The sequence below is a fragment of the Onychostruthus taczanowskii genome, unplaced genomic scaffold, assembly GCF_017590055.1.
Source record: "Onychostruthus taczanowskii isolate IOZ18803 unplaced genomic scaffold, ASM1759005v1 scaffold5, whole genome shotgun sequence".
In the NCBI taxonomy this organism is placed as follows: Eukaryota; Metazoa; Chordata; class Aves; order Passeriformes; family Passeridae; genus Onychostruthus; species Onychostruthus taczanowskii.
Window position 1 is genome coordinate 17,285,254 of NW_024502568.1, and position 18,344 is coordinate 17,303,597.

Genomic DNA, 18,344 nt, shown 5'->3' on the forward strand with positions numbered 1-18,344 from the left:
TTTCTGCGTGCTGGAGGCATCCCCTGTTAATGATGTGAAGGGAAATTTGGTAGGAATTCAGCTTTTCCCTGTGTTCAACATTCGTGTTCCCTTTTTAAGCTGAAATTACTCCCAAAGCACTTCTACCACTTTGCTGTATGAAGAAAAAGACATTTTGCTTTTTCCTGCATTAAGAACTTGGAAGAAAAAGGTTTGCTGGATTAAAAGTGGTGAAGAAATGAAATAAGGATTGGGGTTTTTTTTAAAGAAAAGTTGGGAGTACAGATTTGTCTAGAAATGGAAATTAAACTTTAAAAAAGTTTCTAAAGTGACATTTTAGTAATTAATACTTTTAGTTACTAAGTTTTTTATTACTGGATTCATTGTGCTGAGAATTTTACAGCTCGTTGTGCTGTCACTCATTCAATTAAAGCATTTCAGTTATTTGGTGAATTTTTTAAACAGATTCTTAGTTCTGACTTCTGAAATATTTGGGGATTTTACAGCAGAAGACAAATTTCCAGAGAAAATCAAGTGAGAGAAATGCCAGTGGCCATCCCCATCTCTGCAGAGCTCCTGCTGCTCTTCCCAACAATGTTGTGTAAAGAAACGAGTGTTTCCAGCCTTCTGTGGGGTCTTCTTTCTTCCAGTCAAATGAATCACCATGGAGGAACATGGGGAAATTCTAAAATTGCAGAATTATTTCGTGGAGCTTTTAGGTTTGCATGGAAAAGGAGCATTCAGAGTCTGTTTAATTGAATGGTTTAAATACTCTTCCCCAAATTTTACTGCACTCACCCTGAATTTATTGACTGATCAAACCCCAGGCCTTAATTACATAAAACAACAAAGATAAATCAAGCACTTGAGTATGTGAAGATACCAGTAATATCTTCATCGTTTCCTACAGATTTATTATCTTCTTTTAAGTATCACATCAGCTTCTTCAACATAAATTGTCCTTGTTGTGCTGTGATCCCAGGAGCTGAGAGCAAACCCCGCTCTGAGCCAGGTAGTTAGCAGAGCACTGGGAGGCTGCTGCTGGAAATCAGAAGAACAGGCTGTGTGTTATTGATTTGGTGGTGTCTAACATCACTCACCATTGATCTGCCCTTGGCTAGACCATGAAAAATTAGCAATGGCGTCATTATGGATTGGTGGCCTCCCAAGAGCTCATATTCCTCAGCAAATCCATGGTTTGTATGGAGCTTTCGGAGGAGGCCCAAGTTGTCAATCACAGGAGAAGTTCACATTTATTTTGAATTTATTTATTTCAGTAATTACAGAGTGGGTTAACTTGGGGACCTGCCTGCAGTTGGTTTTTCTCTTGATTCTGGCGTGTTTCCTTCACCAATTATTGTGTTTTCTTTAGTTGCTTTTTTATCATTATCCACTCCTGCAAAAGTGGTTGCTTTGCTTATCCATTCTACTAAAAGTATGCTTGAAAGGATATGGAAAGCAGAAACCTTTGGAATCTCTAGAATTTTATTTTTACCATCAAAACAATTTCTTAGAGGTCACCCTGAGGTCTTGATGAACTTTCCAAAAGAAGAAGGTCCATACTTTTTGGTCATTCATTTGTTGTAGAAGGGTCTCATAGGCACAATCTTTGATGCAAAGCCTTTTAGGGTTTGTTTTCTGAAAAGAAAATTTCAGATTTCTCCTTCCCAATGTTCTTCATAAGAACCCAAACATTGGGAAATGACAAAATCCTTTGAAAAAGCCTGGATTGCTGCTGGCACTTTCTGTTTTGTCCCACTGCAGCACCTTGGAGTAATTCCCCTTTTAACTTCAGGCTGCTGCTCCATTTTCTGGGATCTGTTTGAAATAAAAGCTTCATTTTTTTCACTATGATTGCTGTTACTGTGGGGGTGGTGAATGGGGAAATCAGTAGAGCTCAGAATTAAACTCAGTAAAAAGAATTGCCTTAACTAAAGCATGCGTTGCCCATCAGATTACAAATATCTTTTGAGGGTTCCTGATGGAAAATTTGAATGGATTATGAAGCAGCCAGAGAGGGGGAAAAAAGGAGAGATTTCAGTGAACTAAATATAAGCAGTGAGGAGCCACCAAGAAGGTGTTTCTGGACAGATGATGTCTTCATCAAAAGAGAGTTTGATGAAGAGTGGGTTAACTTGGGGACCTGCCTCCAGCTGTTTTTTCTCTTGATTCTGGCGTGTTTCCTTCACCAATTAACATGTTTTCCTTAGTTACTTTTTTATAATTATCTACCCCTGAAAAAGTGGTTGCTTTGCTTATCCATTCTACTACAAGTATGCTTGAAAGGATGTGGAAAGCAGAAACCTGGTTAAATGGTTAAAGAGGTAAGTTTTTACAGGGAAGTAGATCTGTGTGAGAAAAAATGAAGCTTTTGAGTGCTGTATAATGTGGTGTGAGACTCTAAAGTTCCTCAGGTGTTACTAAACAAGTGTTTGGAGAATTAGCTCAGCAAACCAGACCGGGCTGGGAGAAGGGAGGACCTGGAGTTGGGAATCGGCAATATTGGCTGTTAGCGCTGCTGTCACCCTGTAGAGCATCAAACCATGGCAATTCCACATCTCTGACACTCATTTCTCTGCATCCCTTGCCCACCTCCCTGGTTCTGTCCCCCAGATCAGCCCCCTGAGGCCGCAGAGACCCAAGAGCCAGGTGCTGAACGTGATGTCCAGCGAGCGGCGATTCTCCGTGTCCCCGGCGGCGCCCAGCTCCCAGCTGACCCCACCCCCCATCACCCCTCGGACCAAACTCGCCTTCAGCATCCAGCCCAGTAAGTCTTCTCTCTGAAATAAATTCCTTTTTAGTGTGGAAATGTATTTCCTGAGCGTTTCTTCACACCCCGCTTTGAGTTTTGCCATCACCAGGGTATTTTTTGCACCAGGTATTGATGCCTCAGGTTTAGCTTTTCTCTTTTTCAGATTCTGGGCTGCTTTAGTGTGTGGGTCTGGGTTCACATCAGGGGATGGGGAGCTCTGCACAGAGCAGGGAGACAAAACAATTCCTGCTCCAGCTGGGCACCAAGGACAAATGATCCAAATCTCAGCCCAGGAGCACAAACCCCGTGGGCTGCAGAGAGAAAAACAAGCAGGATGGGAGTGCAGGGGCTGAGCTGGAATTGGACACTGAACTGCAATGTGCACATGGAGCAGAGCTGATCCCAGGGAGAGACCCCGTGAGCACTCGTGCATTTTGGGACCATTTGGGTTCATCCTGGGTGCAGCCCTGGCTGGGCTCTTGTGCTGCCCAAGGTGGATCCATGGAGGAGATCCTTGGAATCAATCCCTGCTTTATTCTTTAGCTCTGCCCAGCCTCTGCTCTAGAGCAGCCTTCACAAGGCATCAGTATTATTTAACCTCTTACCTATGCCAGCAAAAATTAATTCAGTATTTTACAAAAGCGAGCAGAATCATTGCACTGAAACAGTTTCTTTTCAAGTAATCATTAACAATTAATTAGGTGTAGAGTAACAGTCAAAAATTCATGTTGTACTTCATCCCATATTGAGTGTTTTGGAGCATAAAGCCTTAAAAAGCAATATTTTTTGTAACTGTACATTAAACAATCTTTTCTTTGATATATTGTGAGTACAAACCAGAAGGGAAAATAAAGGTCAGGCTTTTTGAAGTAGTTTTTGTTTGACATTGACATCTATCACTCAGCTTTTCTGTAAAGTATCATCTGTTTGCTTCAGTCTGCAGCAAACCCTATTGCAGAACTGGGTGTAATCCAACACCTATTTCTTTCCCAGTGCTCTTTCCCAAAACCTGTTATTCAGAGTTTGCAGATGCCAACATGTGACAAAAAAGCAAAAAAAGATCTTTTTTATACATGTCCCCAAATCCTACTCCAGTAGTCAAGAGTGCAGTCTTAGCAAGGAGGAGAAGGGATGATCAGTCTTCAGAAAAAAATCTTGTTCCATCTAGGTCACTGCTTTATTTACTGCTTTTGGTACTTTAAAAATTTTTCTCTCAAACAGTCAGACCCCAAAGCAAATATTTCGATTACAATGAACTTGTAACTTTCACCTTCCTTCACAATTTTATAGCCAAAACCTACCAGTATGCTACAAATTGGGAATAAAGAGAACTAGAGGATATATACTCCTGCAAAAGATATTTTAATTGGATTTTTTTATATGTACATTTTATTAACACTTAGTTTGATTTCTGTTTTTAAAAAAATACCTGAAGTTACCAGAGAATATTATTTCTGAGAATATTTTTTGTGCTAGAAATTGGTGGGTGTTATATAAAATAGGATCAGCTTATTGCACCAGTCCAGAATCATTTCAGGAATTATAGTGATAAATTTCTTTAGGAATCTCAAGGATAAAGAAGTTCCTTCAGAGCCCAAATTGGCTAAAAGCAGTTAATGGGTTGCTAAGCAATCCTGGCTGCCTGTTAGCTGGCACTTGAGAAGGGAGTGTGAAATGTGATCATTAGGGTAAGATGAAAAAAGGGTCCCTTAACTGATCCTTTCCAGCTCCAAGATCTTCCCAGTGGCACATGTCCAGCAGGGAACAAATATCCAGAGCACACTCCTCTGATGGACCACCTTGAATAATGAATTTCACTGAATAATGGGAGCACACCAGAAATTTGGGGTAATTATTTTAGTGACCATCTTAGGGAGGTTTATAACAGATCTGCAGCAAATAGATTTTCTTGGGGTAACACTGAGGATTCCTGGATTTGTTCAATACCTGTTTCTGCTGCAGGGTGGATATTCCCTGGACTTCACTGAATTCTGGGAAAGATCAAATAATTGTTTTTAGGATAGAGTCTTGTTGTCCCACTAAACAGTTGCCAGATAAATACAAACACGTTGCTCGTGTATTTCGTGAGCTCTTCCCGTGGGTGGAAATGCTCTGCCCACACTTGCAGGGATTTATTTATTTGGATCCTTCATCAGGATGAGGTAGGGAAGGCTCCACGGACAGGCTGCAGGGAATTCCAGCTGGAGCAGGAGCTGGGGGATGAAGGGAAAGGGGGAGAAGCAGAGCAGGACACAACTGCATGAACAGTTGGGTTCCATCCAGGTTCTTCAAGCAGAGTTGCCTCCACACCTTGTTTCCTCTCCAGCTCTCTTGAAAACATTGCTCAAATGTTTCCTGAAAACCTGCCTTTCCAAGGGTGTTCCAAGGATCTGTTAAAAGAAACAAAGGAATTTTTATTTTTGCTATTTCTAACAAAAGGGGTCTCACCATCCTCTTGGGAGCATCTTGGCTTAGGTGAAGTCAGAAGTTTATCATGGAAGAAATGAAATCTTGTTGTTTGAAAAAATACCATATAGAATGCAAAGCTGAAGTGTTCAGGGGGTTAAATTTACCTTATTTTTGGGAAATTGTGTGTTATTCCACTCAGTTTCCCAAGGAATGTCTACAGAGAGGCCTAAAGACATGGGTTATTTCTAGTAAATATGGAAAGGTTTCTCTTTCTGAAGCAGCATTCAAGGTTTTGGTAAAGCTCTAACTAAACACACAAAAGAAAATGCCATTTCCCAAATGTTTCCCTGTGTTATCCTAAACTGCATGGAAAAACCAACCAAAAATTCAGATATCAATATATTTAGCTAAGATATAGATGTTTAGTAGTGGGGGAGCTGTGCAGGACCTGTGCCAAGGAGTTGCTTTGTGACATTAAAGGTCTCAGATCCTGAGCTCTTTAGAATGGATGGGGAATTCATCCAGAATGGACGGGGAAGTTCATTCCCAGCATCAATCTTCAGTTACAAATGCACAGTGTGGTTTCCCAGCTGCAGTTCAGTTCCATGAAGAAGGAGATTCTCATGGAGATCCAGAAAGGAAACTCTGAGGAATGTCTGGGGAATGGAGATCTCATGGAGATCCAGAAAGGAAACTCTGAGGAATGTCTGAGGAATGGAGAAATCCTCTCTGTAGAAAGAGAAGGATGAAAACAGGAGCAATGGAAAAAGCAATGAGAAATTCAGCTCCTGATGGACAAACAACATTTTCAGCCTATTGCAGAGGAAGCCACTGAAATTCTTGAATCCCAGGATGGAAAATAACCTTTTTTTAACTTGTAGTTGAGTTCAGGTGGAAGGATGAGGAGTAAAATTACAGTTTTCAGTGACAAATCAATAGAGCCACCTTAGAGTTAAATTGTGTTGTGAGAGGCCATTTTAGAGAACAATAAAATCACACTTTTAATAAAATATTGATATGAGCTTTGCAATAAAAACATCTGCATAAATAAGTCCTTTCTTGTTTCACAAATCACCCCAGTAAAATAAAATAGAAATCACTTTTTTTTTCCTAAATAAAATTCCCTCATTTATAAACAAATCATTTCAGTTTCTTATCTCGTAGAGATCGCAGTGGGTTTTATTAAAAGGACTGAATTAAAATGACTGTATTAAAATGACTGAATTACCCTGAAATACACCAGGGGGGATTTCTCCCCAAAAACCTATGTATCACTCAGGCCTCAATAAACTTTATTGTCCCTCAGGCTATTTGCCTCTCCAGCACATACCTGGGAGGATTTATCTGCTAAGAAAAGGGAATTTTCTACCCAGCACAGAGGAATAATAAATGTTTGGTACTTTCTCATGCATGATTTTATTTACTCAACAACTAATGGCTGCTCATTTGTTATAGTTACCTGGAGCCTGAATGTTTTGGAGAGAGATGTACTTAATTCCAGGCTTTCATTTGTGCATTTTATTAACAGGGAATTTTGATTTTACTGGGAGAAAGTCAATAAAACTTAGCCAGATTATATTTTCTTCAAGCACTTTGCAAAACTTTTATTGTGTTTTAATGTACAAGGCGAGCTTGAAGGTGGGAAAATTATATTTCCTAAGCTATGGATATTTTGGTGGGAAACATGAAACAAAAATTATGTTTTATTAGAAACAGGAGATTGCTCAAGTACATTGAGGGCATTTTAAAGTGAATCCAAGACCAGGTTGGACAGGGCTTGGAGCAACCTGGGATAGTGGAAGGTGATAGTGGAAGTCCATCTCCCATGACTGGATGAACCATGAGTATCACTGTCATATTTTCTGGGAAAATCCCTTCACCCAGGATTCTTCTCCTGGGACAATACACGAGGTCCCTCCCAGCCCAAACCATTGTGGAGCTGTGGGATCCAGCTGCTGGCAGGGTTAACCCAGTGTTGTTTTCTGCAGATCTGGAGCTGAATGGGATGTCCAGCTCCGACATCCCCGACGTTCCCCCTCCTCTGCCCCTCAAAGGAAGCACGGCCGACTACGGGAACCTCATGGAGAGCCAGGACTTGATCAGCCCCACCACGTCCCCCCCTGCCCACCAACGGGTGAGTCCCCACAGAGTGATCCCTTCTGCAGTTCTTTGTTCCCTGAGCCATCCCAGGGGAGGTGGGATCCTGCTCCTGCATCCTTCAGCTGATCCAGAGGGCTCTGCAGTGCCAGGAGGGTGAGGGAACAGCAGAACCTGAAGGGAAGTTGGGTTCATTCTGGGCAATTCCAAGGCAGATGTTGTCAGGTTTGTTGGGCAGGGAGCAGCAAATTGGGTTTAAAGCCTTTCAGTCTTGTGTCAGGAAAGGAAATAAAACACGAACCTGCCACCAGAGCTCTGCTCTGCCAACATTCAGTCACCACTCATTTATTTCCTTGAGGCAAGGAGCTCAGCAGCTCTTCATCATCAACAGGGCTTGCAGCTTTCTGAGGAAAATTCACTTTTTCAGCTTTGTTTCCTGTAGCTGCAAGCTTTTAAAAATAATGTGGTCCTTTTCTTTAAAGCAGCACTTTTGAGAAATGCCTTTTATTTTCTTTATGGGCAAAAAAAATACATTTAAAGGGGTGTGGAGGGTTGATCCTGGCTGGTGCCCACCAAAGATGCTCCATCACTCCCCTCCTCAGCTGGGCAAGCAAAGAAAATACAATGAAAGTCTCATGGGTTGAGATAAGGACAGGAGAGATCACTCATCCCTTGCCCTCAAAACAGGCTGGACTTTGGGAAATTAATTGAATTTATTACCAATCAAATCTGAGTAGGGCAGTGAGACCCCAGGAGGTCACAAATTTTCTTTGACTCTGAAATGCCAAATTTTGACTGAGCTGTTTGTGGGAAACTTCCCAGCAGAACTGATCCCTTTTGTTTGCAGAGGTGTCATCCAGGATCCCTCTGAAGTTCACCATTCCAGTGAAATTCTGTGGAGTAATTAGCTTTCTAGCAAAGTCCAGCTTTTCCATGGTTGAAATGGTGCCTGTGTTGCTGAAGGAACTGACTTTTTTTGAATTGTTTTACCATTTCAGGCTGAATGGTAAAATAAAAATACAGGTAACTTCAGGAGTGAGATATTGAAACCCCCATGTTTTACTCTTTATTTGCATGTACTGGAAAATTCTCTGTTCCCATCCTCTCTTCCATAGTTGTTCCCCATGGCTGGATCATTTTAGTCAATATTTTCACTTTCCCTCTCATTTCCATCAAACTTTACTGCACTTCTAACCTTATAACCCATTTCCCCAGCATCTGTCTCAGGGGCCAGCTCTCATTTGTCCTGAACACAGCCCTCTAAGTGGAAAATTACAGAATGTACAGCAGGGCTGCCAGGAGGTTTGTCTAAGGGATCCATCCCCAGGAAGAAAGCTGGGAAATTCACATTAGGATTCACATTTCTTCAACTCCTTCCTGCATAAACTCCAGAGTAGTAAATTCACTTTGTGTGATGTACTGTAAGGTTCAGGCTGTGGTAGTAGCTCAGGATTGCTAAGATGAGTTCAGTTTTTAGCTAAAAAGTATTAAACAGTGGTAAGAAATAAAATCCTGGCGGCCAGGGTTTTTTTCCTGACTGGTTTCCACTCTGGGGATAGATGTTTTTAGTTACTGTATGGCTCCCAAATGCCATGGGGGAGTGGTTTTGGGAGCCCACACCTGGAGATAACTCAGCCTGATTTGCTCTGTGACCTTGTGCAGCTCCTGTACCTGCCACAAGCAGCATTTCCACATCATTAAATGGGAGTTCAGAAATACAGTACCAATATACTCCCCTGGTTTTTTGCAAAGTTTTACTCAGCTCTTAATATTTTTGCTCTTTCCAGTCTTGATTGCTCAGGCTTCTCTCATTTTTTATACTACATTTTGTCTCTGTAGGAGCAGAGCCCATTTTTTAACATCTGGTGTTGAAGGGCATCAGAATTTAATAGCTCAGAAATGCAATCAGATACAAGCTACATCTTCTTATCTAACTGCCCACAATTTTCTTCAGCATCTGTGTTTTTATAAGCTTTCCAAGACCATGGAATGTGGTTTCAAAGCCTGGCAGAAGGATCTAAAGCAGATCTGTCCCAGAGCCACCTGTCCTGGCCAGGGCCAGGAGTGGCACTCCCTGATCCTTGTGTGTCCCCTCCACCTCAGCAGATTCTGTGATTCTGTATTGGGCTTAGAATTGATTTTGGAGAAGGTTTCTAATCTTATAACAATCGCTCTGTGCCTTTATTTCATCAGGCTGGTAGGAAGGAAGCTTTTAAAGAACATCAAGAAAATGAGTAGTGCTGGACATGAAAGATCAGATGGGTAAATTCTCATTGCTGCCGTGATTAAATCCCACTCCACAGTTTTAATGACTTATGTTTCATGGGTCAAATAGCTCCATAATTCATAACTGGATAATTCTCTGCCTGGTAAACTGATCATCTTTTAAATTACACTGCCGTTGTATCAGTGAAGAAAAATCAGTAAAACCTATTAGAGATAAGATTATCTGAGTAGCTTTTAAACTGAAAATATCTCCTCGTGTGAGGAATGATTGTGTTTTTCACTCTGGTTGTCTTGCAGTGGGTTATGAAAGGCAGGAAAAGTGCTGTAGTGAACTAAAAGCAGGCAGCCAGAAAGGGATCAGATGCTCCAAGTCAAACTGCAGGCAATAATGTCATTTTTGAGACAGCAATCTCAGATATTCAGAGTCCAGTGTTACCTTGGTCTACCTGAAGTCTTTAATCCAGGTGATCACCTCATTATCATTTCCTGATTGTCCCGTACTCCTTGTTAACTCTGAGACCTTTGTAGATATTTTCTTGCTCCCTGTGATTTGTTCTGCTAAAAATGTCCTTAATAATATATGGGAACATTAAAAAAAAGAGAAATCTACGACTCCTGCAAGGATTATTATTACATCAAGGGATTCCTTGAGGCACTTATCATTCTTTATGGGTTCATCCTCACCCTTGAATACAAATCAACCTCCTGCTTAGTATTCAGATCAGGGAGGGAGCTCAAACAAAATAGATAAAGGAGCACTTGGGTTGCTAATATTGGCTGTAACACTTCCTAAGCATGGGGTAATGGTTGGGATGGGAACATCTCCATCAATCCAGCACAGGTGGAACGTGGGGATGGCTGGAGCCTGCGAGCAGCAGAACAGCCTTGGGTTGACTCTGCTGTGTGGGGATTGTTCTGGTTGCTCATTGGGATAAAACTGGATGATAAATTCACATCTAACACACTGAAGGCACAACCCAGGGGGATTTTTCATGTGTTGCAATGCAGGTGCTGCAGTGCTGGAAATTTTCTCCCGTAGCAGCTGCAATGAGCAAAAACTGACTTTATAGGCTTCAGCAAATGTGTTGTCCTCATGTGGACAGGGACAGAGAGGCTGGGAATGCAGCTGGAACTGTGGAGGAGCAGGGAATTAGGGAGCACAACTTGAGGGGCTGCAGGAGCAGCCTGCAGCTCCTCTCTGATCTAGGTTGAATTTCAGGGAAAGGTTCTTCCCCCAGGCACTGCCCAGGCTCCCCAGGGAATGGGCACAGCCTTGAGGCTGCCAGAGCTCCAGGAGTGTTTGGACAATGTGCCCAGAAGAAAAAAAAACAAATTAAAATACAGGGTTTATTTGCCATCTGATCATTATTCTTGCCTGCTGGGGATGGGAAACCTAGCAAGCCTTTCCTCCTGTGCCGGTCCCTCACTCTTCAGTGGGTTAAGATGTTGCTGAGCAAAGAGTTTCTGAAAAATTCATTTACTTTTTAATAAGTCTCCAAGTCAATGGACTGCCAATGCTTTTTACAGGACTTGGAATGAGACCTGTGTTCTCCTTCCTGCTGTCTGCCCAGACATGTGATGTGTCCCTTGATTCAGTTCAGGGAGTGGCCGTGTCCTGCTCTCCACACAGGATCAGGCCATGGTTTGGGCCATGCTGATGTGCTGGTTTGGGTGGGAAGGGACCTCAAATCCCATCCAGTGCCACCCCTGCCATGGCAGGGACACCTTCCCCTGTCCCAGGTGCTCCCAGCCCCAGTGTCCAGCCTGGCCTTGGGCACTGCCAGGGATCCAGGGGCAGCCACAGCTGCTCTGGGCACCCTGTGCCAGGGCCTGCCCACCCTCCCTGGAACAATTCCTGCCCAAGATCCCATCTAAATGTACCCCTTGTCAGCTTAAATCCATTCCCTGTGTCCTGTCCCTCCATCTTTGTCCCCAGTCCCTCTCCAGCTCTCCTGGAGCCCCTTCAGGCCCTGGCAGGGCTCTGAGCTCTCCCTGGAGCTGCTCCTCTCCAGGTGTCCCAGCCTGGCTCCAGAGCAGAGGAGCCCCTTTGATCTGCTCTGGGATTCTGACCTGGAGCAATTCCATGTTTCCCATTTTGAGGCATTTCTCCTGTTCCCTGTGAGGGGCTGGGGGTGGGAACACACCCATCTCTGCAGAAGAACCCTTCCAGTTCCTCTCCCTGATGCCAGGGCACTCCAGCAAGGGCAGGTAATGGCTGTGCCACAGAGTCAAATGAGACTCTAATAGATGATGGATGAACCAGGGGCTAAACAGTCATTTCCCATCAGTTACCTGCTGGATTTTGCACAGAACTTTGCTCCCTGGGTCAAACAGCCAATTAGCTTAAACTGTCTGTAATTTGGTTGCCATTAGTGGAGTTGGGCTGTTCTCCCTGCTGGAGAGTTACTCTGCCAGAGCCTCACACTCAAATGTTATTTTTCATTGCAGATATGAAATAACCACAGTGTTGTCAGGCATCTCAGCTCCGTGCTGAAGGGATAGCTCAGTGTCTGAAAGCATTTTCACAGTCCTGGGTGGCTGATGGTCTATTTACATCCCATTTCTGCTGCTTCTGACCTAATTAGATCCCTCAATCCTTCCAACCAAAGTGCTTCTCACTGGATCTCCAGAGCGTGTCCTGTCGATGACCACTGAATTTCAAAGAGTTCCTTGCCCAGGAAGAAATCCTGTGCAGTGCCACAAGGACCCTTTTGGAGAATCAAATCCTGTTTGATTTTTTGGTAGTTATTTCTTTTCACAGTATTCTGTGAACGAAAAACAACTCGTCTCTCATTTTGCTGTTTGAGAGTAGGAAAAAAAAATTTGAAAAAAGCATTTTCTCATCTTCTGTAATTGATTTTTACTACATCTTGAACACGCCTGGTGTAGTGCAGTTTATATCTCTCTGTAAGAGAAGACAGACAAATGTTTTTAAACTTGATTCTTTTCTGTATCAGGGAAAAAAAAAAAACAAAAAAAAAAAACCAGCAAACAAATGGGAGCAATTTCATGTCTGAAGCAGAAGGAACAGATTGTTTCTGTGTTGCAGATGTGCCTTTTACATAAGGTTTCTGCTTCCCCTGAGGTACCCCTGAGTCAAGGATTCTGCCCAAAATAGGTTGGGATGTGAAGCAGCAGCCTCTGTCAGTTTGTCAGGAAGGAAAGGGAAAAGTCAGGTTCACAATTAACCATGGAGATATAAACACCAACTTGACAGAGTCTTAATTAAACACAAAATCAAGGCAAACTCTATTTTTATTGCAAAGTTTCTAAGGGGAAGCACAGCACAGATGAACTTTGTAAGCCTGATAATGGTTTTTGTGAGTGTGGTGTTGAAGGGAGGGAGGAAATGTGGTTCAATTTCTTCTGTCCTGGATAAAAGGAAGGATGGATCAGCACTGGGAGTGATGCTCTGGAGTTGCCCCAGCTCCATAATGAAATGTTTTGTCTTGCAAAATTCCCACCATTGTCACCCCAACCAGCATTACACATCCTACTTAATATATTCATTGGGAGCTTATTATATAAATGAACATGTGCTAAATTTATCCGACTTTCTAATGGAAATTGTAAATTCAATTATAATAATTATCTACCTATCTCTGCTATTTCTTTCTGCCTAATTTGCTTGCAGAATCTGAGCTCGGGTAGGTTTTGAGCTTGTTATTTATAGCATATATATTTAGCTTCTTCTCATTGTATTTGCATTGTCTCTGCTTTTCAGAACCAGGTTTTCAGGGCTGATTTGATTGTTCTCTGATCAATATGAAGGGGCTCATTTGGTTGAGAAATGCCTTTGATCTAATTGAATTGAGAATTATTGCCAATAGAGTGTTATTTAAATTCAAAATGGATTTGCACAAATGATGCTATCAGCAGAGTTGTTTTTTTTTTTTTTTTTTCCTGGTGATGAATATGAAGTTAAAGAGAGTGAAGCAGGGAGAAAAGTTTTCTATTTTGTGCTGTGTTTTTGAGGGGCACATGGTTTATGGAGTTTGAAGGGAATGTCTGCTCCATGAGATGTTCATGTTCTGCAGACCACCAGCATTTCCCAGAGCTTTCCCAGAGGCCTTGCCTGGATACAGGACTGTAATTAAGCAAGTTTTCAAAGATTTTGGAGTCTTCAGATCCCAACTGGCATTTATTCAGGTACCTTAGCAGGAATTCAGGAGGTAAAATGCCAAGTTAAGAGTGGATTTGCTCAGGTAGAAGAAATATTTAATGGTTCTGGCTGTAACACTTCAGAGGCAGATCAGCAGTGGCATTTTAATTAAAAAACCAAACAAAATCTTCCGTTTTGCATGTAGTAAAAAAATTAAATTCTTATTTTATCTGCCTTTCATATTAATCTGTTGACTTTCCTGACTCAGAGATCATCGTGTCCCACTGGAAGTCGGGAACAAGCAGTGCCCGTTTGGAGCCTGCTGTGGGAAACCATGGCATCATTTAGGGTGGGAAAGGCCACTAAAATCATCCAGTTCAGTGTTCCCCCAGCACTGCCAAGGCCACCACTGACCCCTGTCCCCTGTGCCAGGGGTGGGTGCCTTTTTTCCAGGCAGGCAGGGACGTGCAGCTTTCCAGCCTGGCACCCTGGTCTGGTGGCTCGCTTTTGCTTCAGAGATTGTCCCTCAGCAGCAGATCAAACCCAATGGGTTTCCAGAGTGCCAGAGAGCATTTTGAAGCCAAGGAGGAGGCTGGGAGCAGGCAGAAAGAGCAGTGGTGCTGCTGGAGGGGCTGGGAAATGGAGAGGGGATGGAGCAGAATGGAGACAAGCTCAGGACATCGCTCACGGGTGGTGGTTTGGGATCCCTCTTCCTTTGCCTGGGAAGAGAGTTGGGAGGAATGAGGAGAGGTGTAAAATGGAGTGGAAAGTGGTGCTGTCCAGGTGGGATACAGGAAAGAGATTCCAGCAAAGATCCAGCCTGCCTTACTCAGCCAGTTTGCATTCCTAGCTTTCTCCTTAGCCTGTGATCAGTAAAACTGTCTGGTGAAATCTCAGATTTGTAACTCCATGCTGGCTTCTTCCTGCTTGGGAGAGCATATTCAGTTACCTTAAAGGTTTTCTTCTGCTCTTACTCATCTCTGAAAACTCCCAGTCATGAGACTGCAGGAGCATCAGGAGCTGCTCTGAGCAGAGGAGGGACTGAGATGTCCTGGCATCACCCTGAACCTCTCTCCTTTTTGGGACAGCATCCTTGGATAGCTTTGAAAAGGACCAGCTTTGGTTCTGTGCAGTTCCATGGGGTTTCTCAGTTGTTTAGATACCAGGATTATCCTGATCCTGACAAACCATCAGGAATTCTGTCCAGCCCTGAGGCACTGCAGGTGCTTGGGCTGTTCTTGCAGAGGTGACCAAGGAGTTTGGGCAGAGCTGGTGCTCCTCAGGCTGTGCCTGTGTGGAGCCAGCAGCTTGTGCTGGGCTGGGGGAGGCAGGACAGGAACAGACAGCTGGAAAAACATCCCTGGGCTTGGAGGAAAACAAAAGGCCCTGACTGGGGAGTGGGGGAGAATCACAGGGAAAAACAAAGCCAGAGCAGAGTTGATGAGCTGTGACACTGCAGCACAGCCTCTGGGAAACCTGTGCTGCCTGCACAGCCAAAATCTGGGAAAACCTGCCTGCAAACTGCAGTGTTCTCCAGCTCTTTCTGCAACAGATTTTATCACTTGTAGGTTTCAACATTAGGGAAAAAAAAAGTCTTAATTTCCATAATGGCTTTTTTAATTTGTCCAATTAGCTGGTGATTCTGACTGGGGATGCTTTTCTGTTGTGAGATATGTAAAGTGATTTAAAATACGTGTATTTGAATGTTCTGCATTTCTGTTTGGAATATTTTAATTATAACTGTGTGTGTAATAGAAAATTGTGAGTTGCCTCTCTAAATGATTTTAAATTGTTTCTTTTTTGGTTTTTTGTTTAAATATTTCTGTTCTAACTGTGCAAAATCCAAAACATTATGGAAAAGCAATGAAGCCATTGCTTCAGCTTGGTTTTTAAGCTCTGAGTGCCTAGAGGCTGAGGGCAATCAATACAGACCAAGAAATCAATATCCTATCATGATATAAAGTGGGGAATTATAAACTTCTCCAGTGCTTTCAAAAGATTTTTCCCTTAAATATTGAACTAATTAATCCTGAACTCTTGAGAGATTTTTTTTTCACTGTCAAAAGTCAATGTTATATTTAAAAGTAATGGCTGAATGCATTCTGTGTTCACAGCAAATTCTGCAGGGAGAGGTTTTTGTGAGCCACAGGGTTCCAGACTTACCTGCTGTCTCTTGCACTTAGAGATGACTCAAAAACGTTCCAGAATTCCATTCATTCCTAACATGACCTGCCCAAATTGTTTTTTTCCAGCACCTGCCTCCTCCTCTGCCCAGCAAGACTCCGCCGCCGCCGCCTCCCAAGACGACGCGGAAGCAAACGTCTGTTGACTCTGGGATTGTCCAGTGAAGAAGGAAGCGGGTTCTTTTCCAAAGATGAAGCTGTAACAATTCATTTCCCTAAGTATTTTATGGTCTGTAATGTTTACCTCATTCAGGTGCGCAGTATCTAACATTTAGTGCAATGGTAACTCCGTAAGAAATCCATTTCTCGCCGTGTGTCGGACCCAACACTACATCCCCCTGGCTTTGGGGTTATTCCCTCCCATAACTTGAAAGAAATCTGGATTTCTACTTGAGACTGGGAACTCCATCAACTGACAGAACCCTCTTCCTGCACCTTCTTCCTGCTTCTGGATAACGCCAGGCACAGAGCTAAACGTGAAGATTAAAATGAGAGCTGGAAATGTTGTACCTAAAGATTTTGGGTACCTCTGGAGTTTCAAATGAGCAGAGTTTTTGTACCTAATCTCAGTGTATATAGGAAGCAATGACAATATTCACATGGAATTCAGGGCAAGAGGAGGTTTCCCAGTGAGGTGAAGCTGCTGTAGGATTTCCCTGAATAACAGGGATTTTAGCCCAGGGTTAAAAAACAGACACCCCTGATTTGTGAAATTGGTCTGAGTTACAAATAACCTGATTGCAATGAGCAAAGTGGGGATTTGGAGCTGTCTTGGCCACAGTGACCACAATGCCATGGAGTTTAAAACCTCTGGTGAGAGGAAGAAAAGTGCCAGCAAAACCTCCCCTCTGACCATGGGGCTGCTCAGGGAATTTGTAAGGTCCCCTGGGAAAATGTTCTTGCAGGTGCTGGGGTCCATCAGTGCTGGCCCCTTTTTAAACATCACCTCCCAAGGGCACAGGAGCAGCAATTCCCAAATGTTGGAAGTCAAGCAGAGCTGGCTTGGCTGAACAGGGATCTCCTCTTGGATATCAGGTGGAAAAGGAAGGTGTGTGCCAGTGGAAGCAAGGTGAGGGGGGATGGGAACAACACAGAGCTGCAGCTCCCCACTATAGGGAGAAAATTCCTGTGGTCAAAGCTCAGCTGGAGTTGGAGCTGCCAGAACTGCAGAACTGTCAGGGACAAAAAAAAAAAAAAAAAAAAAAAAAAAAAAAAAAAAAGGGGTTTTTAAACGAGCTGCCAGAACTATCAGGGACAAAAAAAAAAGAGGTTTTTAAAAATATATCAGTGGCAAAAGGCAGTGTAAAAATATCATCAGCCCATTCTAGGGTGTACATCAGTGGCAAAAGGCAGTGTAAAAATATCATCAGCCCATTCTAGGGTGGGGATGGGCACCTCACAAACAGGGACAGGGACAAGGCAGAGGTGCTTAACACAGCCTTTGTCTGTCTTCAACGTGGGTCACAGACCAGGAGGGTCCCAGTGCCCTGAGCTGGAGAACCATGCCTGTGACAATGATCAACTCCCAGTCAGCCTGAAACTGCAGGATCTGCAGCCCCAGCTGAACCCCTGCAACTCTGTGGGCCCTGGTGGGATTTATCCAGAATCCTCAAAGAGCTGCTGATGTCAACATAAAGCCCCTCTTGATGATTTTTCCTCTCTGGGGAATCCAGAGAGGTCCCAGTTGACTGGAAGCTGGGGAATGTTGTCCTGATTTTCAAGAAGGGCAAGAAGGAGGACCCTGGAAACTACATGCTCAGTAAAATCTTGGAGAAGATTATTCTGGGAGGTCCTGGAAAGCACCTGGAGGACAGTGAAGGCTGGGTGACAACCAGCACAGCTCCATGAGGAAAGTCCTGCTTGTGGAACCCAGTTTCCTTCTACAGCAGGGTAACCCAGCTGGCTGATCCAGGAAAGCCAGGAGATGGAATCTTTTTGGACTTCTGCAAAGCTTTTGATCCTGTCTCCCACGGGATCCTTCTGCACAAAATGTCCATCCTGCAGCTGGAGGAACACATCATGGGATGGGTGAGCAGTTGGCTCAGGGCTGGGGCACAGAGGGTGACAGTGGCTGGGGTGACACCAGTCACAATATAAATAAGACATGAAACTGTTTGAGAGTGTCCAAGGGGAAGGGCCTTGAGGAGAAGCCATGTGAGGAGCAGCTGAGGGCACCTGGAATGTTCAGCTGGAGGAGAGGAGAGACTGAGGGGAGCCTCAGTGGGTCAGCAGCATCCTCCTGAGGGAACTGCAGGGGCAGGAACTGAATTCTTCATTGTCACAGTCAGGGACAGCACCCAGGGAGCAGCTGGAGCTGGGCCAGGGGGGTTAGGTTGGATTTAGGGAAAGGTTCTCCCCAGGGAATGGGCATGGCATTGCCCAGGCTCCCCAGGGAATGGGCATGGCCCTGAGGCTGCCAGAGCTCCAGGAGAGTTTGGAGACTTCTCCAGGGTGGGATTTTTGGGGTTTCAGTGCAGGGATAAGAGCTGGACCAGTGATCCCTGTGGGTCCCTCCCAGCTGAGGGTAATCTGATTAATGGGCTTTGTAAAATCAGTCATTGGTGATCACCCACTGCCATTGTCACTCAGTTGGACC

The 18,344-nt window shown here is 43.7% G+C and overlaps 1 protein-coding gene across 3 annotated transcripts in view; it reads left to right on the plus strand.

The window, feature by feature from the left end:
* Positions 1-16,980, plus strand: part of DOCK1 (dedicator of cytokinesis 1) — a 266,426-nt gene extending 249,446 nt beyond the window's left edge. For all 3 annotated transcript variants that reach the window (XM_041415304.1, XM_041415302.1, XM_041415305.1), the window contains exons 50-52: positions 2,593-2,746; positions 7,129-7,274; positions 15,818-16,980. In XM_041415304.1, the coding sequence (XP_041271238.1) occupies positions 2,593-2,746; positions 7,129-7,274; positions 15,818-15,913 (396 nt within the window). In that variant the 3' untranslated portion in view covers positions 15,914-16,980. The remainder of the gene's footprint in view (positions 1-2,592; positions 2,747-7,128; positions 7,275-15,817) is intronic.
* The last annotated feature ends 1,364 nt before the right edge of the window (positions 16,981-18,344 follow it).